This window comes from Sarcophilus harrisii, chromosome 4, assembly GCF_902635505.1.
Source record: "Sarcophilus harrisii chromosome 4, mSarHar1.11, whole genome shotgun sequence".
Classification (NCBI taxonomy): domain Eukaryota; kingdom Metazoa; phylum Chordata; class Mammalia; order Dasyuromorphia; family Dasyuridae; genus Sarcophilus; species Sarcophilus harrisii.
In genome coordinates this window covers 29,179,596-29,207,586 of record NC_045429.1, presented here as the reverse complement: position 1 = coordinate 29,207,586, position 27,991 = coordinate 29,179,596, and the positions used below count along the sequence as shown (strand labels likewise).

At 48.7% G+C, this 27,991-nt stretch overlaps 3 protein-coding genes and 1 pseudogene across 6 annotated transcripts in view; 2 read left to right on the top strand and 2 right to left on the bottom strand.

Annotated features, from left to right (window-relative positions):
- GPBP1L1 (GC-rich promoter binding protein 1 like 1) overlaps positions 1-6,857 on the bottom strand; it is a 68,380-nt gene extending 61,523 nt beyond the window's left edge. For 3 of the 4 annotated variants that reach the window (XM_031969202.1, XM_031969207.1, XM_031969206.1), the window contains exon 1: positions 6,779-6,857. The gene's annotated coding sequence lies outside the window, so the exon portion shown is untranslated. Of the gene's footprint in view, positions 1-6,546; positions 6,637-6,778 lie in introns of those variants that run through there. The other variant, XM_031969203.1, reaches the window with a different exon arrangement.
- Positions 6,858-7,459: 602 nt separating this feature from the next.
- Positions 7,460-10,277, top strand: TMEM69 (transmembrane protein 69). The gene is made up of 2 exons (XM_003767188.4): positions 7,460-7,569; positions 8,395-10,277. Exons 1-2 carry the CDS (start codon positions 7,528-7,530, stop codon positions 9,055-9,057), a joined length of 705 nt encoding a protein of 234 aa, XP_003767236.1. The 5' UTR covers positions 7,460-7,527; the 3' UTR covers positions 9,058-10,277.
- IPP (intracisternal A particle-promoted polypeptide) lies at positions 10,047-27,352 on the bottom strand. Its single transcript, XM_031969201.1, has 9 exons — positions 27,167-27,352; positions 24,806-25,136; positions 21,951-22,382; positions 17,661-17,816; positions 16,998-17,165; positions 14,562-14,699; positions 13,088-13,210; positions 12,181-12,401; positions 10,047-11,388 (listed from the first exon to the last, which is right to left on the bottom strand). The coding sequence occupies exons 2-9, from the start codon at positions 25,095-25,097 to the stop codon at positions 11,164-11,166; spliced, it is 1,755 nt and encodes a 584-aa protein (XP_031825061.1). The 5' UTR covers positions 25,098-25,136; positions 27,167-27,352; the 3' UTR covers positions 10,047-11,163.
- Positions 23,217-23,658, top strand: LOC111720322 (annotated as a pseudogene).
- Positions 27,353-27,991: the final 639 nt, after the last annotated feature.

Sequence of the window (27,991 nt, the reverse complement as noted above, 5' to 3'; positions counted from 1 at the left end):
TGATCCCATTTGGAGTTTTCTTGGCACAGATATGGGAGTGGGTTTGCCATTTCCTTCTCCAGTTCATTTCACAGATGAAGAACCCAAGGGAAATAGGGTTTAAGTGACTTGCCCAGGGTCACACAGCGAGGAAATATTTGAGGCCAGATTTGAACTCAGGAAGATGAATGGTCCCAATTTCTGGATGGCTGTCTATCCACAGCATCATACCTATGCCCATTCTACTTTCTACAGGTTAAGAAAAAACAACTCTACAGTATCTTAATGTAAAAATTCTGATCTGTATTAATGCAGGTCATACCAAGTCATGTTCTAGGGGGAAGCTTTTGTATAGGGACTATCCAACACTCAGTTTCTCTCATTCGATAAAACTTCAGAAAACGAAAGCATTCTTCAAAAATGTCACTGTTGTTGTATACTATACTGTATGTACCAATGTAAGTATGTCATACTCTCACCATATATGGAGAAAAACATGGCTCCTTCAGGAAATGCCCATAAAAGATTTTCTTTGGAGGCTCTCTAAAATGGATCATTATTTTCCAAGAAGAAAAAGTAAAAATCTCAATTCTCTCCTACACTGATTCTACAGCTTTTCTCCCCTCACCTGTATAACAGGAATTCAGGGTTTTAATAATAATGAATTATCACTGCATTCTAAAATATTAGAGGGAAAGTTTCTTAATAGTGCCTCCTCCTAAACTGGTGGGAGTTTCTCTAGGCATGAAACAACTCAGGCTATAACACCTACTTTGCAAAATAAAAAGCATTCTTTACACTGAACATAGAGCTCTTGGGTCCACAACCTTTCTTGGATGTTGAGGAAGATAAAAAAGATGAGTACAATCTGGTTAAGCAGGGATCAGACCAGTTTTAGCTTCTAGACATTCCCTCTCCTTACACTATGAGACAGCCATATCTCACATATGATGCTCCCATCTCCCACTTTTATGCTTTTGCAATGGCTATTTTAGTGATTCCCCTCTGGAAGGATGTCTAGATTGTTTCTGGTTCTTAGATATTAAAAAGTGTCACTGTATTTTAGAATATATGAGACCTTTTTATCTGTACCTCCTAGACTAAAGATCTAGCAGAAGGATTTCTGGGTCAAAGGATATACATATTTTAGAAAATTTCAAAGCTATCTGCTAGAGTTTATGTGGGAGAAGTGGCCTCCTTTTTACTTTTTACAATATTATAACATTTTAAAAGTCCCTTTTGGCATAATTCCAAATTGCTCCAGATCTTGGTGAACCCTCATGATATTTTCCTTCCTTCCTTCTGTGAGTTTAGTTCCTGGCTCACTCACTCTTATCTTCATCTCTTGCCTTCATATATTAGGAAACCTCAGCACTCATGACAGTCCCTTAAATTCCCTAACTTTTTAGTTCCTCACTTATTTCCCCTGACCTATTGTTCCACTTTACCTGTTATTCACAAAGATTGTGACCTTGCCTTCTCACACAAAATGTTCTACTTCTATGTTCAAGAACTCTGAAATTTCTTTTTCTAATTAAAACCTTGCATTAATCCATCTTTTCTTCTGTCTTATGATCCCTAACCTGCTCTCATTCCACATCAAGACGTCCAATAATTCACCCTTCAGTTTTGTTTCAGGTCTTCTCCCTCATACTACTTACAACTCTTTCCTCTTTATCTTGACCCCTTAGTGAATTACTTCAACCATACCCGAGATACTTTACTTTAGAATCACTCAAACCTAGATTATTTCTAACATCCTCCTTCTTTGATCTTATTAATATGCTACTTAATAGAGCTGAAAGTAGTTGTGAAACCATGCTTACGGGATTTATAACAAATTTATGGTTCATAATCAGTGTAGCAAGGAAATCCTTATCTTTCCTGATTTGCTACTCCAAAACTTGTGAAGTTTCTCAATGAATCTCCTTTTTTCTTAATTGAGGATTTCATATTTTTGCTGAAACAACTGAGGCCATTTGCCAAGAGTTCCTTCTATATCACTCAAATATCTTCATCTCCTCGACCAATCTTATGTGGATTTCCTGGGCCCTTTCCTCCTCCTATACTCCAGCTTCTTAAACTGTGGTTCGTGACCCCATATGGGGTCTTGTAACAACGTGGGGAACATGAAATTATGATTTATTATCAGTAAATGTTTGCTATGTATACTTATTTTATGTACATACTCAGGGTCGCATAAAAATTTCTCTGGTGAAAAGAGTGGAAAAAGTTTAAGAAGCCCTGCTCTATTTCATTTCACTATGTGATCTCATCAACACTTATGGATTTAATTGTCACTTTTCTGCTGATGATTCTTGAATCACTTTATCCAGCCTGGATCTCTTTTCCTAACTGCCAGCATTTTCAACTACCATTTAGACATCTTAAATTGGATATATCCCGAAGACATCTAAACTCAACATGTCCACAATAAAACTCATTATCTTTCCTTCCACACTTCCCACCTACTGTTTAGGACACCACCATCCTCAAGTTATCCAGGCCTAAAATCTAGGGGTCATCTTTAACTTTTTACTTTTTCTCACCCACCATATCCAATTTGTTGCCAAGACCTATCAATGTTACCTTCTTAATAACTCTCCTCCAAGCATGATACATGGTGATTGATGCATGGTGCCAAGTCTTGATTTTCCTTTTCAATGGCAAGCAGGGGGATGGGCAATATTATTCTTAAAAAGAGTTATTGGTGGCAGCTAGTTGGCTTAGTGGATAAAGCACAATCCCGGGAGTCAGGAGGACCCCGAGTTCAAATTTGACCTCAGACATTTAACACTTACTGATTATATGCCCCTAGGCAAGTTACTTAATCCCAACTGCCTAGTCACATCCCTCTTAAAAAGTCACTAAAGAATTTTGTTAAAAATGCACAACAACATCAAATTTAATATATACTTAAAATGAAAAATCAACTTGTATAACAAACTGTTCTACTATCTATGGAGAAATCAATTTTAATATTAAATTCAAAATATATGTAATTTGTATGTAAACATATCATATCATGTATTGTCAAATAAAAGGAGGTCTCTGAGGCAACTAGATGGTACAATGGACAAAGTAATCCAAATCCTACCTATTAGCTGGGTGACTCTGGGCAAATTCACTTCATCTGGCTGCCTCAGTACCCTCTTCTGTAAGATGAAAAACAGTATACACCTCCTCCCTCCCTCCTCCAGGATAATTATGATAAAATATTTGTTAAGCAGTTTGAAAACTTTAAAATGCTATATAAATTCAAAATACTAGTAGTGGTGGTGGTGGTAATAGTAGTATATCCTAGAGATCTCTTCTAACCCCCAAGCTTCTTAATATCTCTATCAATACTTGTACAAAGGCACAGGTGGTATAGCTAACCCATTGGATGACAAAAGCAAAAGATTAAAAAAAAAAAAAAAAAAAGGCTAGTTGTTCAGTCTTGTCCAATTTTTGGTGACCCATTTAGGATTTTTTTGGTATAGATATTAAAGGTTTGTTTTTTGTTTTGTCTTTTTATTATTATTATTTTTTACCATTTCCTCCTACAGCTCATTTTACAGATAAGGAAACTGAGCCAAACAGGATTAAGGAATTTTGCTCAAGGTCCCACAGCCAGCAAGTTATCTGAGGCCAGATTTAAACTCGGGTCTTTCTGACTACAGGCTTAGCATTCTATCCACTGCACTACCCAGCTGGCTAGAATCCAGGACTAAACTTAGTAAGATGTAACTGAAAAGAAATAAACTTATAGGTCCAGGAAATCATGTTCACATTTATAAAGGAAGAGTAGCTAGACAGCAGCTCATCTAAAAAAGATCCAAGGGTCTCAGTAGGCTATCAGTGCCCATGTAAGTCAACATTGTGAAATAGCAGTTTAAAAAAAAAAAAAAAAAAAAGCTGGTGTGACTGGGGACAGTGTCAAGGACTAGGGAGGCAATAATCTCTCTGCACTCTGCCCTGAACAAAGCCTGTTCCCTTCCAATTGTAAAATTCCACTATTTTTTTCTAGTCTAACCATCTCATTTTATAACTGATTAAAAGTGGAGCTCCAATGACTTGCTCCAAAGACCCAGAAGACCTGAGTTCTATAGAAGAATGAGCCAAAGAAAAATTCACTTACCAATCAGAGCAATCCAGAGGTACACAAGCTTGGACTGGCAGTCTCAGAGAGCAGTGCATTATCTTTCTCTAAAAGTTTCCATGCAAAGGGTGGAGACACCTTAGACTTGGTCAATTCTGTTTTGGTCAAGGTAAGACCAAGATGCCTAGTAGGGGGTAGAGGGAGGAATTCCAATTCTGGGATTTGGATCACTCCCATTTTCAAAGGATAGGAGGAGGAGGAGTTTCTAGCAAGGCGAAAGGGCTCCAGGCCTGTGGCTCTACCTAGTATTTACCCAGGGACTCCACCCTGCCTCAATTTTCCCACCTATAAAAAGGAACCCCACCCCCCACCCCATGGTAAATATTTGCTAATGGGAGAAAAAAGTTTTTAAAACTAGATAAATAACACAAAACATGTCTAGTTCACGTCTTAACTCTAAATCCTATGATTTATCTAGAACAGAGGTTCCAACCCAGGTCTTCTCATAAGGCTTGTGCTCTTGTAAAGTTCACTGATTCTTCCTCATCTGATAAACAAATATTATGCCAGAACTTTGAGACACCAAGAAAGTCACTCAATCTCTTTGGATCCCAGTATCCTCATCTTTCAAATGGAATAAAAAGACTTCTGTGACTAGCTACAATTCACTAGGATGTGAGAAGAGCACCACTTCAATGGGAGTTTGCATACATTTTCTAAGCAACAGGTATATTCCAATTACAAATATTACTCATACACAGAGAGCCTGAGCAGAATGAGTTTACTCCAAACAAGCCTCATTTTACTAATAAAAAGAGGGAAGTTTAGAGTGTATATACCAGATGTATATACCAGACTAAGGAGGATCAAATATTGTTTCTGACATTTATCAACGGTTTGACCCCAGTCAAAAAATATGTGACCTAGCTGTGCCTCAGTTTTCCTCATCAGGAAAAAAATCTATGAAAATAATACCTTGAGCAACCCCTTTCCAGAGCTGTGGAGTTCAAATTACTATGTGCATGAAGATCTTGGATAAAAGCAGATATCCCTATTGGATAACTACGGAAAGGACATTCACTGCATGTGGATTTTACTGTGTTTCAAAGCAACAGTTTAATGACAGGAATTAAATAGCAAATGATGGTTTTATAGCAGTTGCTCCGCAAAGGAATAGCAAACCCAGCCCTCAAAATAAGAAAACCATTCAGTAAAGGTAAGTACTCTTATCAACTATTTTTAGCCTGCTGACCCTGAAAGCTAGTATATACAAACAGGGAGCATATTTACCACTGTCTACTTTCAATCTCTTTCACCCACCATGAGGTAATATTAGAGATTTTGAAATGATCATTTTCAGTGAGTCAATAAACATTTATTAAGCACACACTATGTGCCAGAGACAAGCTTAAACAGAAGCAACTAAATGAAGGTGCTAAAGACTTTCCTACTGTAGATTATTTTCACTTCCATTTTCTTGAACATTTTGACTCTCAAGGCAAAACCACCTGTTCTCAGCCTTTGATTCCAACAAGCATATTTGAGTATATCTGGTATTTTACTATAAGAAACTAAAAAGTGCAAATTTTTGAGGAAAAAATTGACCATAGAGAAGCTGAGAAAGTTCACATTTCCTTAACTAAAATAAAAAGTTATTTCAATTTTGTAACTTAGGAAATTTGAAAATTAGGAAGTGTAAGGACTTGGAAAACACCATATTATCACTATATTCAATCAACTTAGCAATAATATTAATGTCAAATTAGTTTACCAATTGCTTAAAACTTTTCTAACGAATCCTCGAATAATGTACGCATACCTACAACTCTGACAAAAATGCCCACCACTAAGTTATTCTTTTCTGTCCAGAGTACTCCTCCTTTCCCATGGGAGGTGTCCTCCCTGAGGTCACTGCCTCAGTGCCTCCCCCCCAGCTTGTCACCGCCTGGTCGTCAGGTGCTGGGGTCGCCTACAGACTGGCCTCGACGCTTCCGAGATCTCCAGAAGGGATGCTCCCTCCCATCACGACTCGAACCCAGACCCGGGAGCCCCCCCAAACCCTTCCAGCCTTACACACAGTAGGCACTTAATGCGTGCAGGTTGACAGCTGACTAGGGCCCCGGGCGCGAGAAAGGCACCAGATGACAGGGGAGCCGCCCCCCGGCCCGGCCCCCAAGTCTCGGGATTTCCCCTCAACAGCGCCGGCCGGGGAGACCCCGCCCCTGCCCCCGCGGCCGGCTCAGACTACAGCTGGACTTTGTCCCCCCATCCCCCAGGTCCGGACCAAGGTCGTCGCCCGCCGCTCCGCGGCTCCGCACCCCTCCAAGCTCGGGTCCGAGGGGGGAGGGGAGGCTTCCACACGCGCCCCCTCCCTCCGATCACCCCGGGACCGGGCCCATGGGGGGCCGCCCCCGCCCGTCTCAGGCGGAGCCTCCTGGATGCCAAGGGTCTCGCCCCGCCCCACCCTCGCCCGCCTTCCGACTCACCGGGCCCCGCGTCGCCCCAGCCGCCGGCCGCCTCACAACCACAACAAAGCTCTGCCCAAAATGGCGGCCGAGGCGCGCGGCCCCGACGCGGAGGCGCGCTTAGGGGGCGGGGCCAAGGGCTCCTCCCCCAACCGCCGCGCTCGGCCCAACGTCTCCTCCCGCCTCCCCCCCACCCCCCGCCAACTCCCGCCGCCCGTTGGTGCTGCCTCGGGCCCCGCGCTTCGAGTCTCACTTGGCGGCGCGCGACGACTGGGGCGGCCTGAGTCCTCTGTTCCTCCGGGCCAGGTCCCGGGTCCGTGTCCGCGTCCGTGTCTGTGTCCGCGCAGAAACAGTCAGCACCACCGCGGCTCTTCCTGCGCCCGCCTCGCTCTGGCCGACTCCGCCCCCCGCCGCCGCCACCACCGCCTCCTCGCGCTGCGTGAGGACCGAGGCTCGCGCGCTTGTGCGCGAGATGAGGCTGGGGGAGGGGAATACTAGAGAGGCTCTCGGCGCCGGCTGTGCGCATGCGCTCGCATCCCTGCACATGCGCCCTCCGCAAACTGTCTTCCGCCTCTGGTCCCTACTTCCGTGGCGTTCGCGGAACGCTGCCGCACTGCCTTTCGGGACTTGTAGTTCTCAAGTCGCGCATGCGCACTGACGAATGCGAAACCGGGGGAAGGCACTTAGTTCACTCAAGACTGGGAATTGCAGTGAGTCCCCATTTCCCAAATGCTGCTGAAATGTAAACTCATTGAAAGCAGGGTTGTGAGTTCTGGGCTACTGAGCCGGGTCACAAGCTCGTCGAGTCTTTTCCGGATTACCCAGACTCCGCCCCTCCCATTCAAGTTCCGCCCTTGGGAAACAGCAACCAGAACTGAAGCCCAACGTTCCCGGAAGCTGAATTGGGAACCCTGAGGCGCGGCCCGAGTTTCTATTCGCACTGTTTTCCGCTGTGCGCCGGAACCGGAAGCGGCTCGCTCCTCTCTCGCAGCCGCCGCTGCCATGCTCCGCCTTCTCCGTGGCTGCTCTCGGGCTTCTTCCCTGGTAAGCCTTCACTGTCCGCCCACGCAGCGCGGGCACTGGCTGGGACCGCTCCCGGGGGAGGGCGGGGCCTGGCGCAGGGGACGTGAGGAAAGCCTCCCTCTCTATCCGAGGTGGGGGTCCCTATGCGCTCGGCTCGGGGCTGGGGGAAGGGAAGACTAGACCCGCGGCCTCCCTTCGGAGGGGTCAGCCTGGGCGCGAATTCTGCGGGTCGGCACCGCCGGGACCTGATTTTTGAACGTTTGCTACGCGCTCTACAGACAGCATCTTATTTGATCTTCCCAACAGCTCCGACTGGAAGGTGCCAATATTGTGCCTATTGAACAGATGAGGAAACTGAGGCCACAGACTTTTTTTTAATACATGACCAAGCCGTTATTTTGCTGTACAAAAAGTACAATTAGCCCGTGAAGGAAATCCAAAATGCAGGCGGACAAAAATAGAGGGATTGGGAATTCAATGTGACGGTTCTTAGTCATCTCCCAGAGGTCTTTCCCTGGTGTAGCAGGTTCAGTTCGTTACTGCCCCATTGGAGCTGATTTGGTTCATCTCCTTGCTGAGGATGGCCAGGTCCATCAGAATTTGTCATCATATAGAGTTGTTGAAGTATATGATGATCTCCTGGCCCTGCTGAGAGCCAACAGATGGACTTGCCGGAGTCACACGGTTAGGAAATGACTGAGACTAAATTTGAACTCGAGTCTTCCTGACTAGAGGCCCAGGGCTCTGAAGCGGGGGTCTCGGTTGGGGTCGCCCCCAAGTGGTCTGCTGGTGGGCAGCTTCCCACATGGCCGCAGGCCTGGCTAAGGGTCCTTCCTTTTCTTGCAGGTCCTCAAGACTCCCCGCGTGGCAGGTAGCCCCACTGTGTGGGTGACCCCGGGGCTCCTCACATCCAGTTGGCAGGCTGAGGATGGGGTCAGGAACTATCGTACATCAAGCTGCTGCTTCAAGAAGAAGGCGCCCATGTTTCCCTCGCGGCCCCCCCTCACTCTTACCTACCTGCAGGACACCCCGAAGCCAGCCCTGTGGGTTGCTTTGACTGGCTTGGTCCCCTTTGTGGCTCCTCCCCTGGTCATGATGGCCATTAAGTCCTATGTACCCCTTTTGGCATTTACCCAGATGGCCTATGGAGCCAGCTTCCTTTCTTTCCTGGGGGGGGCCAGGTGGGGATTTACCCTGACAGAAGATAGCCCAGCCAAGCCCGACTTCAGGAACTTAGCCTGCAGTGGAATCCCCCTGGTGTTTTCATGGTATGCCTTCCTTATATCTGAGGGACTCCCTGAGGCCCTTGTCTTGCTGATCTTGGGCTTTGGGATATCATTGCACAGTGAAGTCTTCCTCTTGCCCCAATACCCCAACTGGTTCAAAGCCATGAGAATAGTAGTGACTCTTGTAGCATTTTTCTCATTTATAGCCACTTTGATAATTAAAGATTTGTTTCCAGAGACTGGCAGTAAGCCGGGTAAAGCTCACTCTCCTGGCAAATTGTGAGCAGGCAAGGTATTAACTCCTTCCCCATGCTCAGAAGCTTCTTGTTTTCTCTGTGTAATTCCTGCATCTAACGATTGCCCTGCTCTGGAAATCATGTCCTTTTATTGTAGTAGCCTGAGCCTCTGGCCCACAGAATTGGCCTGTGTGTCTGTCTATAGGCTCCTAATTTCTGTTATTTGAGTGAATTGTTATGTGTTTTTAAAAGTTCTAATAAAAAACCACAAAGCAGCATCCTTTGGCAAGGGCACTGTGTCTCCTTGGAGATCATCTTCTATACTCTTGAGAGAAAGCACCCTGGTTTCGTGCTAGCATCTAAGATTGATGTTTCCTTAGGTTGCTTCTGGACTTGCCCTTTGGTTGATCTTGCCTGGTCAGAGAGCTAGGTGCTTGATCTGAACTTCCTTCCTTCTGTCAGAAGGCCACAGCATCAAAGAGACCATGACTGCCACAGGAGGCCTTAACACCCTTGCTCTCTTAGTGGCACAGGAGGCCTAATTCCAGGAAAGGGAATGGCCAGGATGGTTGCAAGGACTGAATTCAATATTGGGGTTAAGAAGAAATGATGTAGAGATAGAATCTATATCACAAAGGAAGAAACATCACATACTCATTTTATCAATATATTGTTTTAATTAAAAGGCTCCATTGTTCTCTTGACCTTTGTTTTGAGGCAAGACTGTCAGGCCAAACCCTGATGACCCCCGCCTGCTCCCAACACAGTCCTCCATGGCGGAGGCCGAAGTGTACTGAGACGGAAGGAAGAACTAAGGCAAGAACTGGCTTGGACTAGGAGAGCAGAGAGGAGGGCTGGAACAGGCACTAGGTGCCACCTTGAAAAACCTAGCCTGCCAAATCTCAGGGTAACAACCCCTTGTGGGGACTTCTGGGCCAGCCTCCCGATGATTCAGGCTTTTCCCATGCTGAGTGGTGTGCCAAGGGAGGATAGGCCTTGACTTCTAACCCCCGCCCACAAAAGACAGAACTACTGCTGCAAGCAAGCCTTTCCAGTGTTTATTTGGAAGCGGAGAAGAACGGAGTTTGCAATGCTTTTACACACAGATGGATGCACTGGATGCTCACAACAACCCTACTAGGCAGGTGCCTTCAATCAATCAATGTCACAATCTCCAGAGGAGGAAGCAGCGACCTACTGGCATTTCTACCCCAAAAGTGTCTCTGCCAAGGTTTACTAAGGAAGCTTTTGGCCCTAATATGCCACAGTAGGAAATGAAAAAAGCTGCAAAAGTGCTCTATTCACATCTTGGGGATCCAGTGTGTACTGGGCCCTTGAGAACAGGGGAGGTGAAGCTGGCAAAGACAAAGCAAATGCAAAACAGCAGCCCCAGCCTGAGCCTTCCATCCCATGATTCCACCCTTAGCCAAAGGTCTGGGAGTGAATGTATAAGAGGATGGGGCCGTGAGGAAGCTGGGCAGCCCTTCAGAAGCAGTGCTTTTAAGGGAGCTTCCCAGAATGATGGGCAAGCAGAGTGGAAACTTTCAGGAACAGCTGAAGTAGGAGCAGGATGGAGGCCTGAGGTTTCAGCCTTCCCTAAAAGCTAAGCAGGCATGATCTGTGGGTGAACACTCCTCTGGCAGGCTAGGGCTGGGGCAGCTGCCCAGGGCCTCCATTTCAGAAGGCTGGAGTGGAATCTCTAAACATGGGTGCCAAGCAAAAACCAGCAGACCAAAAGTTTGCTATGAGCTCCTTAACAGGATTGTCTCCATTTTCCACCAGTTTCTCCCCATAAATCTGGTGCCAGCGAAAGCCACTACCTGGCATTAAGGCCCAGGCAGTTTTTCCCCTGGTTTTCCAAGGTGGGGCAGGTATAGTTTTCATTGCAGGGGAACAGAATTTTGTGAAGGGGTTCTTAGACTGCACAGAAAAAGCCCCAGGCAGGACCCATAAGGACAGTGGGAATGGCTGACAAGGACCTCTGAGAGGGTGGGCTTTGCAGGAGCCATGCTAGGCCCCTATCACCCTCAGCAGCAGTGCTCCAGGCTGCTCCTCAGCCCTCTCTGCACTCGGATCTCGGGCCTTCCTCTCCCTCCAGTCCTGCCCCAGGCCCCAGCATCCTCTTCCACGACCCCAGGTTGTCCTGCTACCTGTCATAGCACTGCCACACCCCCTTCACACCGACTGGTGATCATGTTACCGATTTCAGTCCATGTGTCAGAGTGAGGGTTGTACACTTCCACTGAGTCCAAGGTGACTGGGGCCGAGAAATCGTGGCTGGGAGACCGGCCTCCGGAAACATAGAGAAGCCCATTTATGGCCACCACGCACACACCAGCTCGGGGCACTTTCATAGATGCAACTTCAACCCACCTCTCCTGGTCAGGAAAGAAAAGCAGGAGAAACATCCAGATTAGCAGCTGAGCCAAGCAAGAGACTGACAGTGGGGACGAGGGAGATGTTAAATACTGCAAGACAGTACTGGCAGGTGGTAGTGAACCAAGAGAAGCTCCCCCCCCCCCCCCCCCCCCCCCCCCCCGAGGCCTAAAGAGGCCTAAATATCGACCCAGTGTGTTGCTGGCACACAGGCCAACAAAGACAAGGCTCCTGGCACCCAGCTGGGTAAACATCCCTGTGCCCCGTGACTACCATGGGCAAAGCCAGCTGCTGCTCAGGGCTGAGTCCAAAGGTAAGTCAAGTTCTGGAGAGCTGAGAATCCACAGGACCCCAGCCCCAGAGACTCCTGAAAAGGAAGTCAACAGGGCTAGCTCACCAAAGCCTAAACCAACAGGCCTGGAACACAATCTGAGAAACTCACTGGCTGTGCAGGTAGAGAAGAGAAATTCTGACATTGAGAGGACGACTTCATGGGTGAGGGGGAGTTTTAGGTTTGAGATGTCCCCAAATCACCTCCCCCTCTCTTTTAAGGGACAGCCAGTGCCAGGGACAGTAGACCATAACCGGGCTTAGGAATTGTAGACATCTTCAAAGGGCAACTTTCCATATGGGAAAAAAAAAAACCCATACAGCTTCTCCATAGCCCAAATCCACGTTCCCTCCTTCCATCCAGCTGCTTGTGCAATGATGACCTTCGGCAGGGCAGATTCTACAGGAGGACTCTCATTTAGGCCTTCTCAGCCCCCTCCCAAGCCCCAGATTGTGCTCCGTACCTCCTCAAAGGAGTACTTTTCCACAGTGGGCAGCGTATCCTCGGTCTCGTTCCACCCTCCAATTGAGTAGATGCAGTCGTTGAGGGCAGCCACGCCCAGGTAGGCTCTCCTGGTGCCCATGGGAGGGAGCGTGGACCAGCTCTTGGAGACTGGGTTATAGACTTCGACCGAGGAGAGCTCCACGCCCTCGGTGCTAATACCACCAACCACATAGATCAAGCCTGTGGGCACAGAAGATGCCCTTTCCAACACCAGAGCACAAGGAGGGCTCAACATCAAGAAAGCCACAACCTTGAAGCTTATGGGGCAAGGAGGACTGCAGAGGCAGGAGGGCACAGCTGGCTCAGTCCCCATTTCAAGTTCAAAAGAAGAAATAAGCCATGAAGATTTCCTTCTTTTGCTAAGCCTTATGGGTGCCTTCTGTCCCTGCCCCCAAGGGCAGAGTAAAACAGTAAAGAAGCACTGAGGGATTCAGCCCCGTGCGGCCGTAGATATCCCCACTTTTCTGCCTTTGGGGCCCAAATCTTGGGCAAGTTTCACCAGCTCTCATTACCCTCAGTCCCCTCTCAGGCCCCCATGCTGGTCCTCACTGGGTCTCCTGTTGGCTTTGACCCACAGCACGTCAGGCCTATCTTTCCAGCGTCTCCCGTTTCAGTGTGCAGTCATACTCCACCACACCTACTGTGCCAGCTCTGTGCTAAATGCTTTAAAATATGTATTCTACAACGGCCTGGGGGGGAGGGGATAGGTGGGTGAAGGGGAGAAGGTGCTGATGTTATCAACCCTGTTTACAGATGAGGAAACTGAGGCAGAAAAGATGGAGAGAGACACCCAGCCTTCGGCCTCGGCTGTGCATGGTGGATCTCCCTGGGGGTCTCCTCCTCTGCCGCCATTTTCCTTCTCTTACCTTGGATCTCACAACAGCCAAAGTAGTAGCGAGGCACGTCCATGCTGCCCACGATTTCCCAGGTATTTTCCTCAGGATCAAATCGTTCAATGGAGTTTCCTATCTCGGCTCCAACCCATCCCCCTGCAACCAAAAAAAAAAAAGCTAGCACCTTGGTAGAAACCATGCAAGGGCCCCAACCTGAACCAGGCCAGCCCAGGGGCAACTGGTTGGGCCAGGGGGAAGGGGCTCCTCACAAAGGCTGGGCTTAGCCCTGCCTTTGCCTGTTCTGGCTGGGGGACTGTGGGCGTCGGCCCAGCTCCCCAACCCCCAGGACACAAGGAATAGAGGGAATGGAGACTTAAGAGATCTTAATAAAGTTGTGCATTGAGTTAATATTAAATAAGCAAGACTGATGTGGGCAAAGTAGACTTTCAAAATCACTGCCTTTTAAAACAGAACTCTGAAACTGCTAACTTTGGGGATCCTGACCACTCTAGCTACTTGCACATTTTGCTCTCAAAATTGGTCTTTATGAAAGAATATTTGGACTGCGCATAGTTTTAAAAAACCTCAATTTTAAATTCAATAAAACCTATTAAATACGTTCTCTCATTGTTTCCTAAATACTGCCTGGAGTGTGGCTGCTCCTTAAGTTTTTACCCTACAGAGAAGGGCCCCTGACCCCAGCCCCAAGCTTCTCCAGCCAGTTCTCACAACTTGAAATTCCTCCAACAAACACAAGTCTTTCATCCTGTAGTTAGTTAAGAGATAAGTCAGTACTCCTTGACCCCCTGCAGAATGCAGTCTAGACTCTAGTGTAGAAGATGTCATCTTCAGGGAGTTCCTGTCTCCATGACTGGGCAGCCATGTCCAACGTGTCAGATGAGGGAGGGAAGTGATGCCATTAAAAGAAAGCCTTCCCTTTCAAAAAATACTTTTTAGTGAATTCCAATCAAGTCAGAGTTCATTAATTCTGGCTCATTTTGCATCCTCAAAAGTTTGTCAAGTACCACTGTTTTCAAAGTGTGTTCCCTACTTTTAGTATTGGGGGAGGGAGTTATATTTAAAATAGGCAAGAAATTTAACTGTTCACATGACTTTAGTGTTATTTATGTGTAGATGCTGTTAATTATAAATGTCATTTATGATTAAGAGCAGGCAGCCACTTAAGGGGCTTCTAACCCCACCATCCCCCCAAGTGGAGAAATATTTCATGTCCCTTTAGTATAAACTACCATGTGCTCTTTGATAAGTGGTCTGGCAGTTAGGGACCTAATTAGGAGCAGCAAAACCATGGACTTGATTGGTTCCCTGCACTGCTCCAAGATGCAGCCACTGGACTAGAGACATTGAGCATCCTGCCCTCTCCCTGCTCCCTGAGTTGCAACCTCGGGAAATCTGGAGGTGAAAGAAATTACCCTTTGAAGAGCCTCTCCCCAGGGACCAGAGAAGTGAGACGCCCACTTCACAGTGACCACACATAGTTACTTACCCAGAGCATAGATAGCCCCGTAAGACACGCACACTCCCAGGCCACAGCGGGGCTGGTTCATGGAAGCCACAGTCGTCCACTGTTTTGTGACTGGGTCATAGCGCTCCGTGCAGTCAAAGATCATTGAATCCTTTTCTCCTTTAGGAGATAGAGAGCAAGACGTCGGCAGACAGACTGAGCCCTACTGATTCCCACGGCCAGTGGCAGCGCCCCTCTCCTGCCTCAGCTCAGCCTGTTCTGGCCAGGGCTGAGCATGCACCCCACAAACCACTGACAGAATCTGGAAAGATCCTCTCATTAAAGTTAAAAACACAAAGCCAAGAAGACTGCTTTAGAGCTTCCCTTGGAGCTTTGTGTAAACAATTCTCATAATAAAAAATAATAAAATACCCAATACATAGAAAAAAAAAATTCCCCAGGCTGGGAAATGAAATCTACTATAGTTAAATGCCTGGCAGGTCACAGAAAGGAATCAATCAAGAATTTATGCCTGTAACAAGAGAACTGTTCAGTTCTGCACACCTATATTGTATCTAGGATATATTGTGACATTTAACATGTATAAGACTGCCTGCCATCTGGGGGAAGGGGAAGAGACAAGGAGGGGAAAAGTCAGAACAGAAGTGAGTGCAAGGGATAATGTTGTAAAAAATTACCCAGGCATGGGTTCTGTCAATAAAAAGCTATAATTATTATGAAAAATTAAAAATAAAAATACCTGAAAAAAAAAAATTTACACTCGTGCATCAGGCCCATCCCGGGCATAGAGGGGGACACAGCAGAAGAGGGACACAGTTTCTGCCCTCAAGAGACCAATCATCTGGTGGAGGAAAGATGACTTCTTGGTGTTCAACTCAATCCTCTCCCACAAGCACATGAGGTGCCTAGGTACCAGAACATAATGACAATACACAACAGATTCCCTGCCCCCAAGGATCCTATGTGGACACACATTCTGGACAACATAGGGTGGAAAAGTCAAGGCCAGGAGTGGGAGAATAGTTCCTGGAACAGGAACACAAGCTAGCAAACCTAGACCTTGGGGCTGAACAATCTGGCCTAAGGGGCCCCGGGGGAAGAGTCTGTAGGAATGTTCCAGGAGGCAACCTCCATCAGCTTGTCCCAGAGCAATCAAGGCTGCCTCTGGAAGATGCGAAAGCAGTTTTGAATTCTTCTAATAGCAGAGAGATAGAGGGCTGAGCCGTTTGGCTGGAGATGAGGGATGCAAGCCAACTGAAGCAGTCAAAGCAACCAGTCCTACAAAACCTTGTTTGTCAAGGTCTCTCTGAAGACCCAATGGAAGAAATACTGAAAGATTCGCTTCCCAGCTTTTGGGGCCAGGACAGTCACCAACAGATATACAGGGTTGGCTAAAAGGTTGGTTTTTATGCCCAAAGGGCTATAAAATTGTATAAACTCTTTGATGTAGCAGTGTCACTAGTGAGTCTGTAATCCAAAGAGATCATAAAAGAGGGAAAAGGTCCCACTTGTGCAAATGTTTGTAGTGGCTCTTTTTGTGATAGCAAAGAATTGGAAAATGAGAAGATGCCCATTAATTGGAGGATGGCTGAATAAGTTATGGTATATGAATGTAATGGAACATTATTGTTCTATAAAAATGATGAACAAGATGATTATAGAAAGGCTTGGAAAGATTTACACAAACTAATGCCGAGTGAAACAAGCGGGACCAGGAATACACTGTACACGGTAACAGCAAGAATGTGTGATGATCAACAGTGAAAGACTCAGTGACCAGTTAGGAACAGCACCAAGATAGAGCCTGCATTTGTATGTCTGACCCCTCTCCCTGTCATGGGACCCTGGGGTCCTGAAAGCCCTGCCAACAGAGCCCAAACTTTCATCAGTCCTGCTGAGCTGATAAAAGTCTGCCTGCAGGACATTGTGCCTGTTGCCTGCTGAGGATGGCAGAAAGGTGGGCAGGGCCCAGTCAGCCACCAGTGAGTTAAACCTGGCCAAGAAGCCAGGAAACTCCAACTGAGGAGGGGACGTCAGAGGGGCGGCACAGATGCTCAGCCAGCCTCGGCTGCAAGCTGTAGCCTTCCCAGGGCCTGAGCCCTCATGCCAGGTCACTACCTCCTAGATTCGGGGCCTGCCCCAACCTGAGCTTCCTTCCACAGCCACATGAGAGGCTAAATTCTGAGTAAGGGTCCATTCCAAGGAGGCTGAGTCTACTACACTGGGATATGTGTGTGCTATAGAACACAAAGCACAAATTAAGATGCATTTAAAAAACAAAAATACAGAAAAATGAGAAGTCATTCGGCTAGCCTGTAACAAACATCCCCATGTGCTAGCCGACCCTCCTCCTCTGCGCCCACGCCCCATAGATGGATTTTCCCCGGAGCCTACGTGTTGGGCCTCTGGCATCAGACACCCAGCTCCCTCTGATTGGCTTGCGCTGCCCCCTGTTACCTCCAATGGCGTAGATCATCCCTCCAACTACCGCTACTCCCAAGCCACTGCGGGCCTGGTGGAGGGAAGACACTGTGGTCCAGTACTGGCTGAAAGTATCAAAGCGCTCCACACAGCTGAGGGCTCTGCTGTCACTCCATCGGCCCCCCTGCAGGCGGGTGTATCCACCTAGGGAAAGGAGAGCAGGGACGCCAGTGAGCCTCCCTTGGCCGAGAACAAGGCCCAGATGCAGCCTGGTCAGGCAGGGTGGGCCGGGGAGAAAGCAGCTCTGGTGGCTTACTCTGGGGGCCATTCTGACTGTTTCCTCGACTAATTACATCAGCAGCCAAGGCCATCAGGCCAGCCACTGCAGGCTGAGTCCCACTTGGATACGGTTCACCAATGACAAGCCTGGTTTCTCCCACGTTTCTACAAAAGTCGGCATCTTCTGGCTTTAAGAGAAGCCTTTGTCCAGTGTCTAAACTGGGATCAATAAGCCCCGGGTTCCCACTGCCAAACAGGGATCTCCCTCTCTCCTGGGGGTGACTCAGGATGGTGAGCTGCCCCTGCCTGTCTGTCCAGGGTGGGAGACGGTCCAGCCTCTCCCCTCTGAGGACAGAAGGGTAGGAGGCTTTGGTCTGCTACCAGAGATAGCCCTTGTGCGAAGGATGCGGAGAGGCTCACCGACGGCATACAGGTACTTCCTTGCTTTCTTTCGAGGCCGCACCTTGGAGGTCTGCAGAAAACTGCAGAACCTGTTCTCCTTGGGGGTCTTGCCCATCTCACAGTACTCTTTCAATAGCGTCTGCAGGGCCACTCGGAGGCTGAAGTCAGGGACGCCTGGGGGAAGAGAAAAGAGACTATCTCAGCCCCGGCCCACTAGGCCCTGGCGAGCCCTGACCACGTGCTAAGTCCTGGGGATGGACCCAAAGAGAGTGCAATGAGCTGAGCCTCAGGGATAGACGACAAGCCACAGAAGCTAGCCTGGAAATGATGGAGGGGAGGCCCCAGTGAGCATCAGGAGGGCTTGGGAAATTTTACCTGGGACTTTAAACTTTAAGGAAGCCAGGGAGGCTGGGAAGCAGAGAGGAAGAGAAAAAGAAATCCAGGAGTGGGTGGGGAGTGGGGTGGGACCTGATCTGGGTGAAAATTTAATTTGCATAGTTCTTCTCTCCCTGTTCTGAGGTTAAATATGTATAACAAGAGGAGGCGGATCATTGAGGAAAAGAAGGGGAAGCCAGGAAGGATCCCTGAAGGCCCTGGTCAGTGCAAAGAAAGATATCTGACCTGGATGATAGCCATGAGCACTGTGAGTCAAAGGGGGGAGCAGACACCAGCCCCAGCGCTGCTCCCTCCAAGGTTCCCATGCAATGTCCTCTTCTTGTCCCTCCTCCTGCTCCTCCCTCCCTTCTCCTCTATCTCCTCCTTCCAGCTTCTCCTTTTCCTCCTCTCCTCCCTCCTTCCTGCTCCCCCTCCATCTCTTCTTCTTATCCCTCCTTCCTGCTCCCCCCTCTTCCTCCTCCTCCATCTTCCCATCTCCTCTTCTTCCTTTCTCCTTCCCTCTCTTCCTCCCCTACTCCCTTTTCTCCTCCTCCCTCCCCATGTAGCCTGACCCTAGCCCTCAGCTGTGCGTCTGTGTGACCCACTTTTCCTGGTAGCCGACAGTGAGCAGACCTGTAGAATCCCCAAAGGCTTCCTTTCACTCGGGGTATACTGTACAAACACAGAGGTTGATACAGGATGGTCACAAGTACTGAACAGTGTCAGATCCAAGGAAAAAAAGGAACCACCATAAAAAATATACCCAAAGGAGGAGCAGAGTACAGTGCCTTCAGGTATAGTCAATATACCTGAAGGTGAGTTCTCTCCCCTCACCTGCCCCACTCCCAACAATCTCTTCCACCAAATGGAACTGAAATGCACCAGACTGCATTCTCATGGGGACATTCAAGAACAAGAAATCTGGGAGTCCCTTATCTAGCCCAAGTTATCCCAGGGTTATATGCAGAAAGTCATTGGACCCTGAGGATGGGCTGGCCTCTAGCTCAAGGGAAAGGCAGCACCCGGAGACAATCCATAAAGAAGCATCAAGACTTCCTACAGACAGTGGAAACAGCTGACAACTGCCAGCTTTGTTGTCCACTATTCATTTGTGCGTCACAGATTCGGGTTGGAATGAGGAGGGCACGAGGATGGTGTTTCCAGGGAAGGGCAGCCCAGGGCCTCAAACTGGGCTGTATACTGAGAAGAATGTTCAGAAACAAGATGTAGGGAGATCCCTGGTTGCCACTTATGAAATCAGGTCTTGGTTCCAGCTTGTAACCCAATATGAAGCCTGCAGACAAATAACCAGAGCAGAAATCCCACACAAAGGGAAGCCTAATTCCAGAAGCAGATTATCCTTGCTCAGACCCACACCAAGATCAGGAACTTGCAGAGATCAGGGAGTTAGGAGGGAGGACAGAGATCAGATGTTGCCCTGGATCAGCCCATGTTAGAAGCATTGGAAGCTTATGGGTCCCCAGTATTAGAACCTGGAATAACACAACCCTCAATACTTCAGGAAAGCAGCAACAGGACCAACTCAACTTTCTAGAAGTGTGGCAAGGCCCAGACCTAACATCAAGTCCCAAGTCATGAGGTATCCTGGAAGAATGAGCAAACAAAAAAGAATCCCACCATAAAAAGCTATTACTGAGTCAAGAGACCCTCAAAGCACCAATCCAGAAAGAGAAAGACTATAGAGGGCTGAAACTTTTGAGTCAATGCACTAAGGTCAGGAGAGCCTAGCACTTGAAGCTAACTACCGATTGGATAATACTCTATGGGCATATGCTTGGAAAATGACCCTTCCCACTATCCTGTGCTGGCTCAATGATTGGTATATACAGAGAATTGTAGGAAGGACTAAGGGGTGGAGTAAGACAAGCCAGAGTTACTTTGGCAGTAGACGAGGAAGAAGGTGGTCACGGAGATTCTGCTTCTATCCTGTTCACTTCTACCCCAAGAATAAAGGACTAAAGAAATAAAGCACTAAGGACTTTTGCTTATCCTGACTCCAGCTGATTCTAAGGTATCCTGGGTGCTAGTGGGGTCGTCACAAATGACTCCAAATCACCTTCGAATAATGCCTCAGGGAAAAAAAAACAAGCTTAGGTACAAACTTTCTCAAAGAGTTTTATAAAGGAAGATTTAAAAAAAGTTTTAAAAAATTTATCCATGAAATGAGAGGAAAAAATTGGAAAAAAATAATGAACAAAAGGAAAGAAGTTACGGAAGAAAGGACTAGAAAGGAAATTATTATCTTAGCACAAGAACTATAAAACCTGTCCAAGCAACAAACTTCCTAAAAATTCAAATGTACCTAAGAGAATTCCCTGAGACAACAAGAAATATTAAAATCAAAAGGTTGAAAAAAAAAAAAGAAAAGAAAACATAAGACATGTCATAAGAAAGTTACTTAGGAAACTAATCAAAGAGAAAAAATGTAAGACTCACTGGACTGCATGATCACCATGATCAAAAAAAAAAAAAAAAAAAAAAGAACCTGGATACTATATTTCAAGAAATCTTAAAAAAGCAAACTGCCCAGAGATATCCAAGAATCAGAGGGCAAAGAAGAAATAGAAAGAACCTGTCACCTCCTAAAAGAAACTCCAAAATGAAAGCTCCCATGAACATTATAGACAAAACTCAAGATCTTTTAGGTCAAAGAAAAAATACTGTAAACAGTTAGAAAGAATTCAAGTAGAAGGAGCCAGTCAGGAACACACAGAATGCAGGGTCACTACTACCATGAAGGAGCATGGAACTTTTAATCCGGAAGGCAAAGCATATGGACTCATTCTACAACAACTTATCCAGCAAAACTAAGTATAATGCTACAAGAAGAAAAAAGTTAGACCTTTAATGAAATAATTCCAAGGATTTCCAAACATTCCTGATGAAAAGATCAGTTTTGAAGTACAAACACAGGAATTAAGAGAAACATAAAAAGAAGCATAAATGAACAAAAGTAAAGGACTAAAAAAAAGGATACATTGCTTACATTCAAACAGAAGGAGATGATATATGTGTACCTCTGATTCCTATTATTAGAGGTCATAGAGGGAATATAACTAGAAAAGGCCCAGGAGCATTCTGCTAGGACCTGAGGATTCTATATAAAAAGGTGGGAGCGAGAGCAGTGGCTGACAGGAGAACCTCATTCATCACTCTTATCAAAACTGGTCAAAAAAGAGAAAACACTCGCACGCACACACGCACACACACACACACATTCACTCACTCTTGTGACCAATGCTGAAATTTGTTTTGCTTAATAGTTTTGTAATAGAAATTTTTTTCTTTTATTCTCAACTTGGGTTGCAAGGGAAAAAAGAATTTTTTTTTTTTTCTGACTGGAAAAAATTATAAATCTATGTATCCACCCCACCAATAACATCAGCTCCTGTGTCAGGCTGGATATATTTTGTAATGAAGGGGGTGGAGCTGGGTTGGGCTGGGACCAGGATTTCACTAGTATACAAAAGTCCCAGAAGAGAGAATGCCCTCCCAAGGGCAGGGCAGCATTTTCTCTACAGCTTGGCTCAGAGCCGTCTTGGATTCGAGATGGCTGGAAGTGGATGCCCTGCGAGGGCCACCTGGCCAGGAAGGGGCTGGAGTCTGGGACTTGCATATCTTGAGGTAGCTCTGTGCCCTCTCCACCAGGTTGCTCCTACACAGAGCCCGGTGCTCCCTTCAGACACCAATCAGGCCCTAAAACAAGAGGCCCCCGGAGACCCTGCTCCCCTGGAAGAGCCAGTGACAGCTGCATGGATGGTCTGCCCCGGGGCAGGACATAGCAGGGGCTCTGCAAGGAGCAGATGCTTCATGGATCTGACAGGTGGGCTCTGGCTTCCTTTCTCACAAGCCAATCTGGCCCCTGCATCCTCCACCGTGACCCTGAGGTCAATCCCAGCCTCCCTCTCTTACCTTCTATGTACTTGACTAGCCTTTGGGAAGGCAGCAGGGGGAATCGGACGGGCTCCAGCACTTCCACCACATGCTTCTTCCTCCTGCCCAGGTCCTTCAGAAGCCACTGCATGGCAGCCAAGAATACCTGGTACTCATCTTCAATGCTCAGCTCCTCGCTTCGCAAAATCTTAATCAGCTGATCCTTGGTCAGAGCCAAAAACTCTTCCCCGCCGCTCACCTCCAAGAAGTGCACGTGGATGTAGTTCTCCGTGAACTCCCGGAGGTCATGGCAGGCGATCTGCTCTGAGAACTGGAAGATGCCGATGCAGTTGGAGGGCTCCACCTGGCCCTTCAGAAACTCACAGCACAGGTCGACCACCTCAGTCAGCTGCAGCATGTCAGCGGCCACAATCAGCTCCTGAACATTGTTCACCCCTATGTTCACCACACCTGGAGGATGGGAGGACGCCAAAGGGGCTTTAGCAGGAGGAGGATGCTCTGCACACCAAGCCCAGCCAGGCCCGCTGCTCCTCAGGCTCCAGAGACTCATGGGGAGCACGGCCCTGGGGGATGGAGGTCTCATGCCCAAGGTGAGGCCTTCAGGGTCAGGAAACGGCCTCTCACACCATTAAAATGGGAGCTCCTGGAGGGCAGGGAGCACCTTTGCTTTGTGTCCCCAAGACTTAGCACAGGGCCTGGCACATGACAGACATTTAAGGCTCAGGAACTGACTGAGGAGTGTCGAAGTCTAGGGAACTTTGAGAAAGGGGGAACAGGCCCAGGACAACGTGCTCTCTGGCCATCTAGGATGGGTCCCTAGAAGGCAGGATTGACTGCCCAAGAGTCTGAGGTTAAAGAAAGACTGGCTCTTGGATTTTTAAAAGCAGCCTTCTCTCTCCTAACTGTGGCACTTTCCTGTTTATCCAGGGCATGGCTCGTTGTATACGAGCCTGTCTGCCTGTCCTCCCCAGCATGTGGTGAGTTGCTTTTTCCTTTTTGTATCCCAAGTGTTTTAACTCGGTGCCTGGCACATAGCAGGTCCTCAGGAAATGTTTGACTTATTCCCTGAAGAGCAGAATTACTGCAAGTGCAAAGGAGAGAACGTGTAGAGGTGGAAAAGGGCGTGATATTCAGAAGACTGGGGCACAACAGTAAGGGAAACTGCTGGCACCAAGCAGATGCCCGCGCACTCAGCATGCAAACACCATCAGACAGGCTGCAAAGGGCAGGCCGGCCCTAAAGCGGACCTAAAGAAGCACAAGCTACAAGGAGGAAGGCAGGGCAGTTTCCTTAAAAAAGGCAGTTCGCCTTCCGCCCGCTGCCCCATGGGGTGGTATGGCCGGGGTATCAGAGGTCTCACCATGTCTGTCACTTTCAACTTTCAGAGCCTACTGATAGTCACCTTGCTGCTTACGTGTACCTGTGAATACATCTGATCCTTGGCTTCTAGCCTCTTGGACAAAAATAAAACTGGACTGTGGGGAATATTTTGGAAGAATGCCAGAATCGGTGAACAAAAGAGTCCCTATGTACCAGTATGCTGAATAGCAATGGCTTTCAGCATCTTGTTCATCCAGTAGCTGAAAAATGCCAGAATTTAATTGCTGTCAGATTTCTCTAGATAAAGAACTTGCTTACAGGAAACAAGGGGGGGTGTTCTCTATTCTTAAAAATATTTGCTACAAATCGCTCTCAGATTGAACAAAAGAATAACATCCATAACTTTTAAAACAACAAATTATACAAGTAGAATTTATGTACTCTGCAAGAATAAAGAATCTTCAAAAGCAAAAAAAAAAAAAAAATTCCCATGATTGTGTACAGTTAAAATGTCATTTCAACTGAAATTCAGTCAGTTTGAAAGTAAAGTTAAAACTTGTGAAACATTTAATTATTTTAAATGGGTTTCTTGTGTTAGCAGGTTAATAAACTTAATAATTTAATAAAGCTTTTGCTCAACTATTAGTGTGAACACGTATATAAATAGATTCACTAGGTATTAGTTAGCTTCCACTGTTTGAAACCTTTGTTGTCCATTATGTGATCCAGATCTGTATTGTTTATCCAATGGAATCCAGCCTTTTGAGAGAAATGATAAATTTCAAATCTGAAAAGGGTTGCAAGCACTTCCTTCTTATTTATGATTTTAAAATTGGTGAGAATTGTATTAGAATAGTTCTACTAAATTAAAATAGTCCTCTATAGAAAATTTCAGGCTCTTTTCAGCCAATATTTAAAAACAAATATTAACTTTATTTTTTTATATTGGAAAAAAAATAGAAATTAAAAATAAATAAAAATTCCTGAATCTGTAATAGCTGAAGAGGGAAACTGAGGGATGTTTGGGACAAAGCAGGAGATGGCACTGAGAAAACATCTCTTGAGAAGCTGAGCAGAAACCAAAGGCCCAAAGACCTTCAGGCCCTACCCTCCAGGATGCAATCAGCATTTCTGACAAAGTAACCTCCTTGTTTCCAGATCTCTGTCAACCACCAGATCTCACAGGCCTTGAGATGAAAGTGAGGAAGCTGAAAGGGAAGCCAAGGGCAGTCCCCTGTCTATCCCTCACCAAAGGCCTGTAGGACCTTAGGAACACATCCCTTCCAGCTTCAGTCAAAGACTCCAAGTATTTGTAGTCCCTCAGAGGGGACAGAAAGCGTCCAGCTAGTCTTAGACCTTGACCTTCCCTGGTGTCTTATCCAAGGGATATCACTTATCACTGCAGCCCTTTTCCTCAAAAACACCCTATAAAGGGTGAGGAAGGCGGCAGAGAAATACCTGCAGCACTCTTGGCATTCCAGCCTGTAAGCTGCCCAATCTCCAGGGCAGTGGGGGCCGTGGGGGCTGGCTGGGTGGGATGTGGGGAGGGCTACCTGTATAGATGAAATCTAGAAGAGTCTGGAAAATTCCTGCTTCAATGCCCAGGATCTGCACCTCGTCCTTGCAGGACTCCTTCATTCCCCCAGTGAAGAGGGCTGCAAAGTAGGGGCTGCTGGCAGCCAGCACCAGCCGATGCACACGGAACTCGGCCTCTCCCACCTGCAGCTGCACGTCACAGAAATCCTGCCCACTCCGCATCTCGTTAATCTGGGCCAGGATGATCTGAGCGTGCCTGTCAGACGAGAAGGTGCTGTCGGTCGCCTTCGGCCCGGCCTCACAAGCCATGGCTGGAGGCGATGGCCTGGGTCCTTCAGCTGCGTCTCTCTGGAAGGAAAGCAAGAGACCCCATCAGGGATCATAAGGTGCCACGCCCAAGAGCTGAATACCCAACCAGGCCAGAAGCAGCTGGACTGGCCTGAGACATGGCCTGCGTGACTTGGGGACCACTGCATGGCTACAGGGAGTATTTTTACAGCACCTACTATGTGCCAAGAAACTTATCATTATAATATAATAATATATTAATATAACTATCTTCTGTGGTCCTGACAACAAGCTTATGAGATAAGTAATTATTTTTTACAGTTAAAGAAGCAAACAGAGATTGAGTGATCAGCCCAAGTATCTGAGGCTGGAAATGAACTTCTCACATCAGGCTCCGAGCTCTTTTCTTTCCCTCACTAGCTGCCTCTAATATAACAGACAAGGACCCTGAAGAGTAGCTAACATTTACATTATGGAGCTTACTCTATGCCACTGCTCTACAATTATCATCACATTTGTCTGCACAATTATGCTAAGAGGTAGGTACTATTATTCCCATTTTATAGTTAAAGAAACTGAGACAACTCAAATGACTTGTCCAAAATCACAGAACTAGTGTCAGACTGGATTTGAACTCAGGCCTTTTTAACTCCTGACCTGGCACTCTGTCCACTGAACCACCTTGCTGCCTTTAATATGATGAAGCCTCAAAGCCAGCAAAAGATCTGAGCAGAGGGGAGGATCTCAGGAGTCTCCGAGGCCAGCTCACTTCTGAGAGAGATCCCCACCAAGTGGGCATCTAACCTCCGCCTGAAGAGCTCCAAAGATGGAGAGCTAGCTCACTACCTTTGAAGGTATTCTGTTCTATTCAGGACCTCACATCTTCATCACACCCGGGTTAAATCCTTAAAATGGGCAGCCTTCCCCCAGTCCCTTCTGGTCCAGCCCTCAGAGATCAAGCAGAACCAAACTAATCCAAGTCCTGCCCCCTCCACCGCCGGCTCACATATCCACTCCAGCCCGTCCCAGCCTGGCTGCCCCTTCTCGGGATCTCCTCAAGCCCACCAGGGTCCAAGCAAAGCTACCACAACCCAAGCCAACATAATGATACAGAAGCCCAAAGAGGCCTGGGCTATATTATGAGGGGCGGAACTTGCAGGAGGATGGGCGTCCATCCACTCCCAGTGCCACTCGGCCCTGATCTAACGCTGCGTTAACCTGGGCTCCCAAAGAAGGAAGGAGCAAGACAAAGTGCGGCGCTCCGAGAAACAGCCAGTGGCACTTAGCCGGGCCGTGGGGCCTGCCCAGAGGGCCGGACCAATGCGCCCCTTTTGCACATAAGGAAACTGGATCTTGGTGAGGTTGAACGAGTTGCGTAAGGGCACTCAGCTGCTAAGTCTCAGAGTGAATCTGAAGGCAGCTGCTTCCTAACAAGCCCAGAGATAGATGCTGTGCTTGGAGCTTCCGCCTCGGAGTCAGGAGCACAAAAGCTCAAACCCAACCCCAGACATTTGCCTTGCGTGCAGTGAATCGTCCCCTTCCCCCGCCCCCCCCAACTCGGATCCCCGCCGCCCGCAGCGGCCACTCTCCGTGGCCTTGGGCCCCGCCACCTCCCGCTGCCCCAGGCCCGGCCGCTCTTCCTCCCCGGGGAAGGGTCACTCGGGGCCGCTTCTGCTGCGCTGGGCAGGCGGGGCGGCGCAATGGGGGCGCGAGTTAGCAGAGGAAGCCCCACGGCGGCCCCCCAGGGCGCCGAGGGGCGTGACCTTCCCTCCCCGGGGCGGGAGGGCCCCCGCCCGGGAAACTAAGACGGCGCAAAGCCGGTCCCGGAGCCCCCCCCCCGCCCCCCCCGCGGCCAGAGGTCCCGTTACATCCCCCCACTATCCGCACTACGGGGCCGGGCCAGGCGGGGGGAGCCCGGAGGCGGAGCTGCCAGGGACCGAGCCCCCCCTTACGGGGAGGCCGCCGAGGCCGGGGGGCGGCGGGGGGGAGCGGCCCGCCCGGAGCCCGGGGGCACAGGGGGGCCGGGGGCCTTTCTGACGCAGGCAGACGGCGCCGCCTCCGTCCCACTGCCGCGCTCCGACCCGACCTACCGGCGGCGTGGGCGACGTTAGCAGCGGCGGCCTTAGCCCCGACTTCCCGCGGTCCCCGACACCTAGCAGGGTCCGGCCCGGAGCAGCCCCGGGCAGCGCACGCAGCGAGGACGGGGGGAGGGGGAACGAGAGGGGAGCTGTGGTAAGAGGTGGGTCACGTGTCCGTACCCACGCCCCCGGGGGGGGCAGCTGCGGAGTGCGCGTGCGCGAGGCGTGGGGGTGGGGCCTTCGCGCTGCGGGTGGCCAGCTTCCGGTGGGAGGAGCATGCATCCCGGCTTTGCTCCTTTCTGGCCTCAGTTTCCCCCTGTCCGTACCGGATGAGGGTCCGTCGGGGGTCGGGGCCGCCCTCCCGGCCGGGACAGGCTCCCATCCTCTCCGGCCTCCCTCCCCAAAGCCCTCTTCTGACGGAGGCAATGAGCGTGCAGTGATTAGGTGCTTTCTGTGTGCAGCCGCTTTGGGGGCGGGCCCGCTGTGGATAGCGCCCAGGCTGGAACACGTGTGTGACCCTGGGCCCGGAGCTGCCGGTATCCCCTGCCTCCCACCGTTACTGTGAGAACCCAGAGAGAACCGTCTTGTCCCAGGGCACGGCAGCGAAGCAGGGGCGTTTCCTCTTCCCGCTGTTCCCCGCGATGGGGAGGTCGGGGGGCTGCTCACCCGCCTTTGGGGGCCCCTCTCACCGGGGCTCCCAGAATCCCTCGCGTGGGGGGGCCACACCCCCACTAAAACCGCCTCGGGGCCGGGGTGAGCGCGGGCCTCGGGGCCGCCGGTGAGTCAGGCGCGGCCACCCACGCGGCGAAGACTCGGCCAGCCGAAGGGGCGGCGAGA

Bases quoted from the DNA above. Each gene is read 5' to 3' on its own strand.
- TMEM69 (XM_003767188.4), top strand. From the start codon at position 7,528: ATGCTCCGCCTTCTCCGTGGCTGCTCTCGGGCTTCTTCCCTG. The intron at 7,570-8,394 runs GTAAGCCTTCAC...CTTTTCTTGCAG, and splicing joins GCTCTCGGGCTTCTTCCCTG to GTCCTCAAGACTCCCCGCGT.
- IPP (XM_031969201.1), bottom strand. From the start codon at position 25,097: ATGGCTTGTGAGGCCGGGCCGAAGGCGACCGACAGCACCTTCTCGTCT. The intron at 14,700-16,997 runs GTAACAGGGGGC...TATCTCCTAAAG, and splicing joins GATGATCTACGCCATTGGAG to GAGAAAAGGATTCAATGATC. The intron at 13,211-14,561 runs GTAAGTAACTAT...TTTTGGTTGCAG, and splicing joins CGGGGCTATCTATGCTCTGG to GGGGATGGGTTGGAGCCGAG.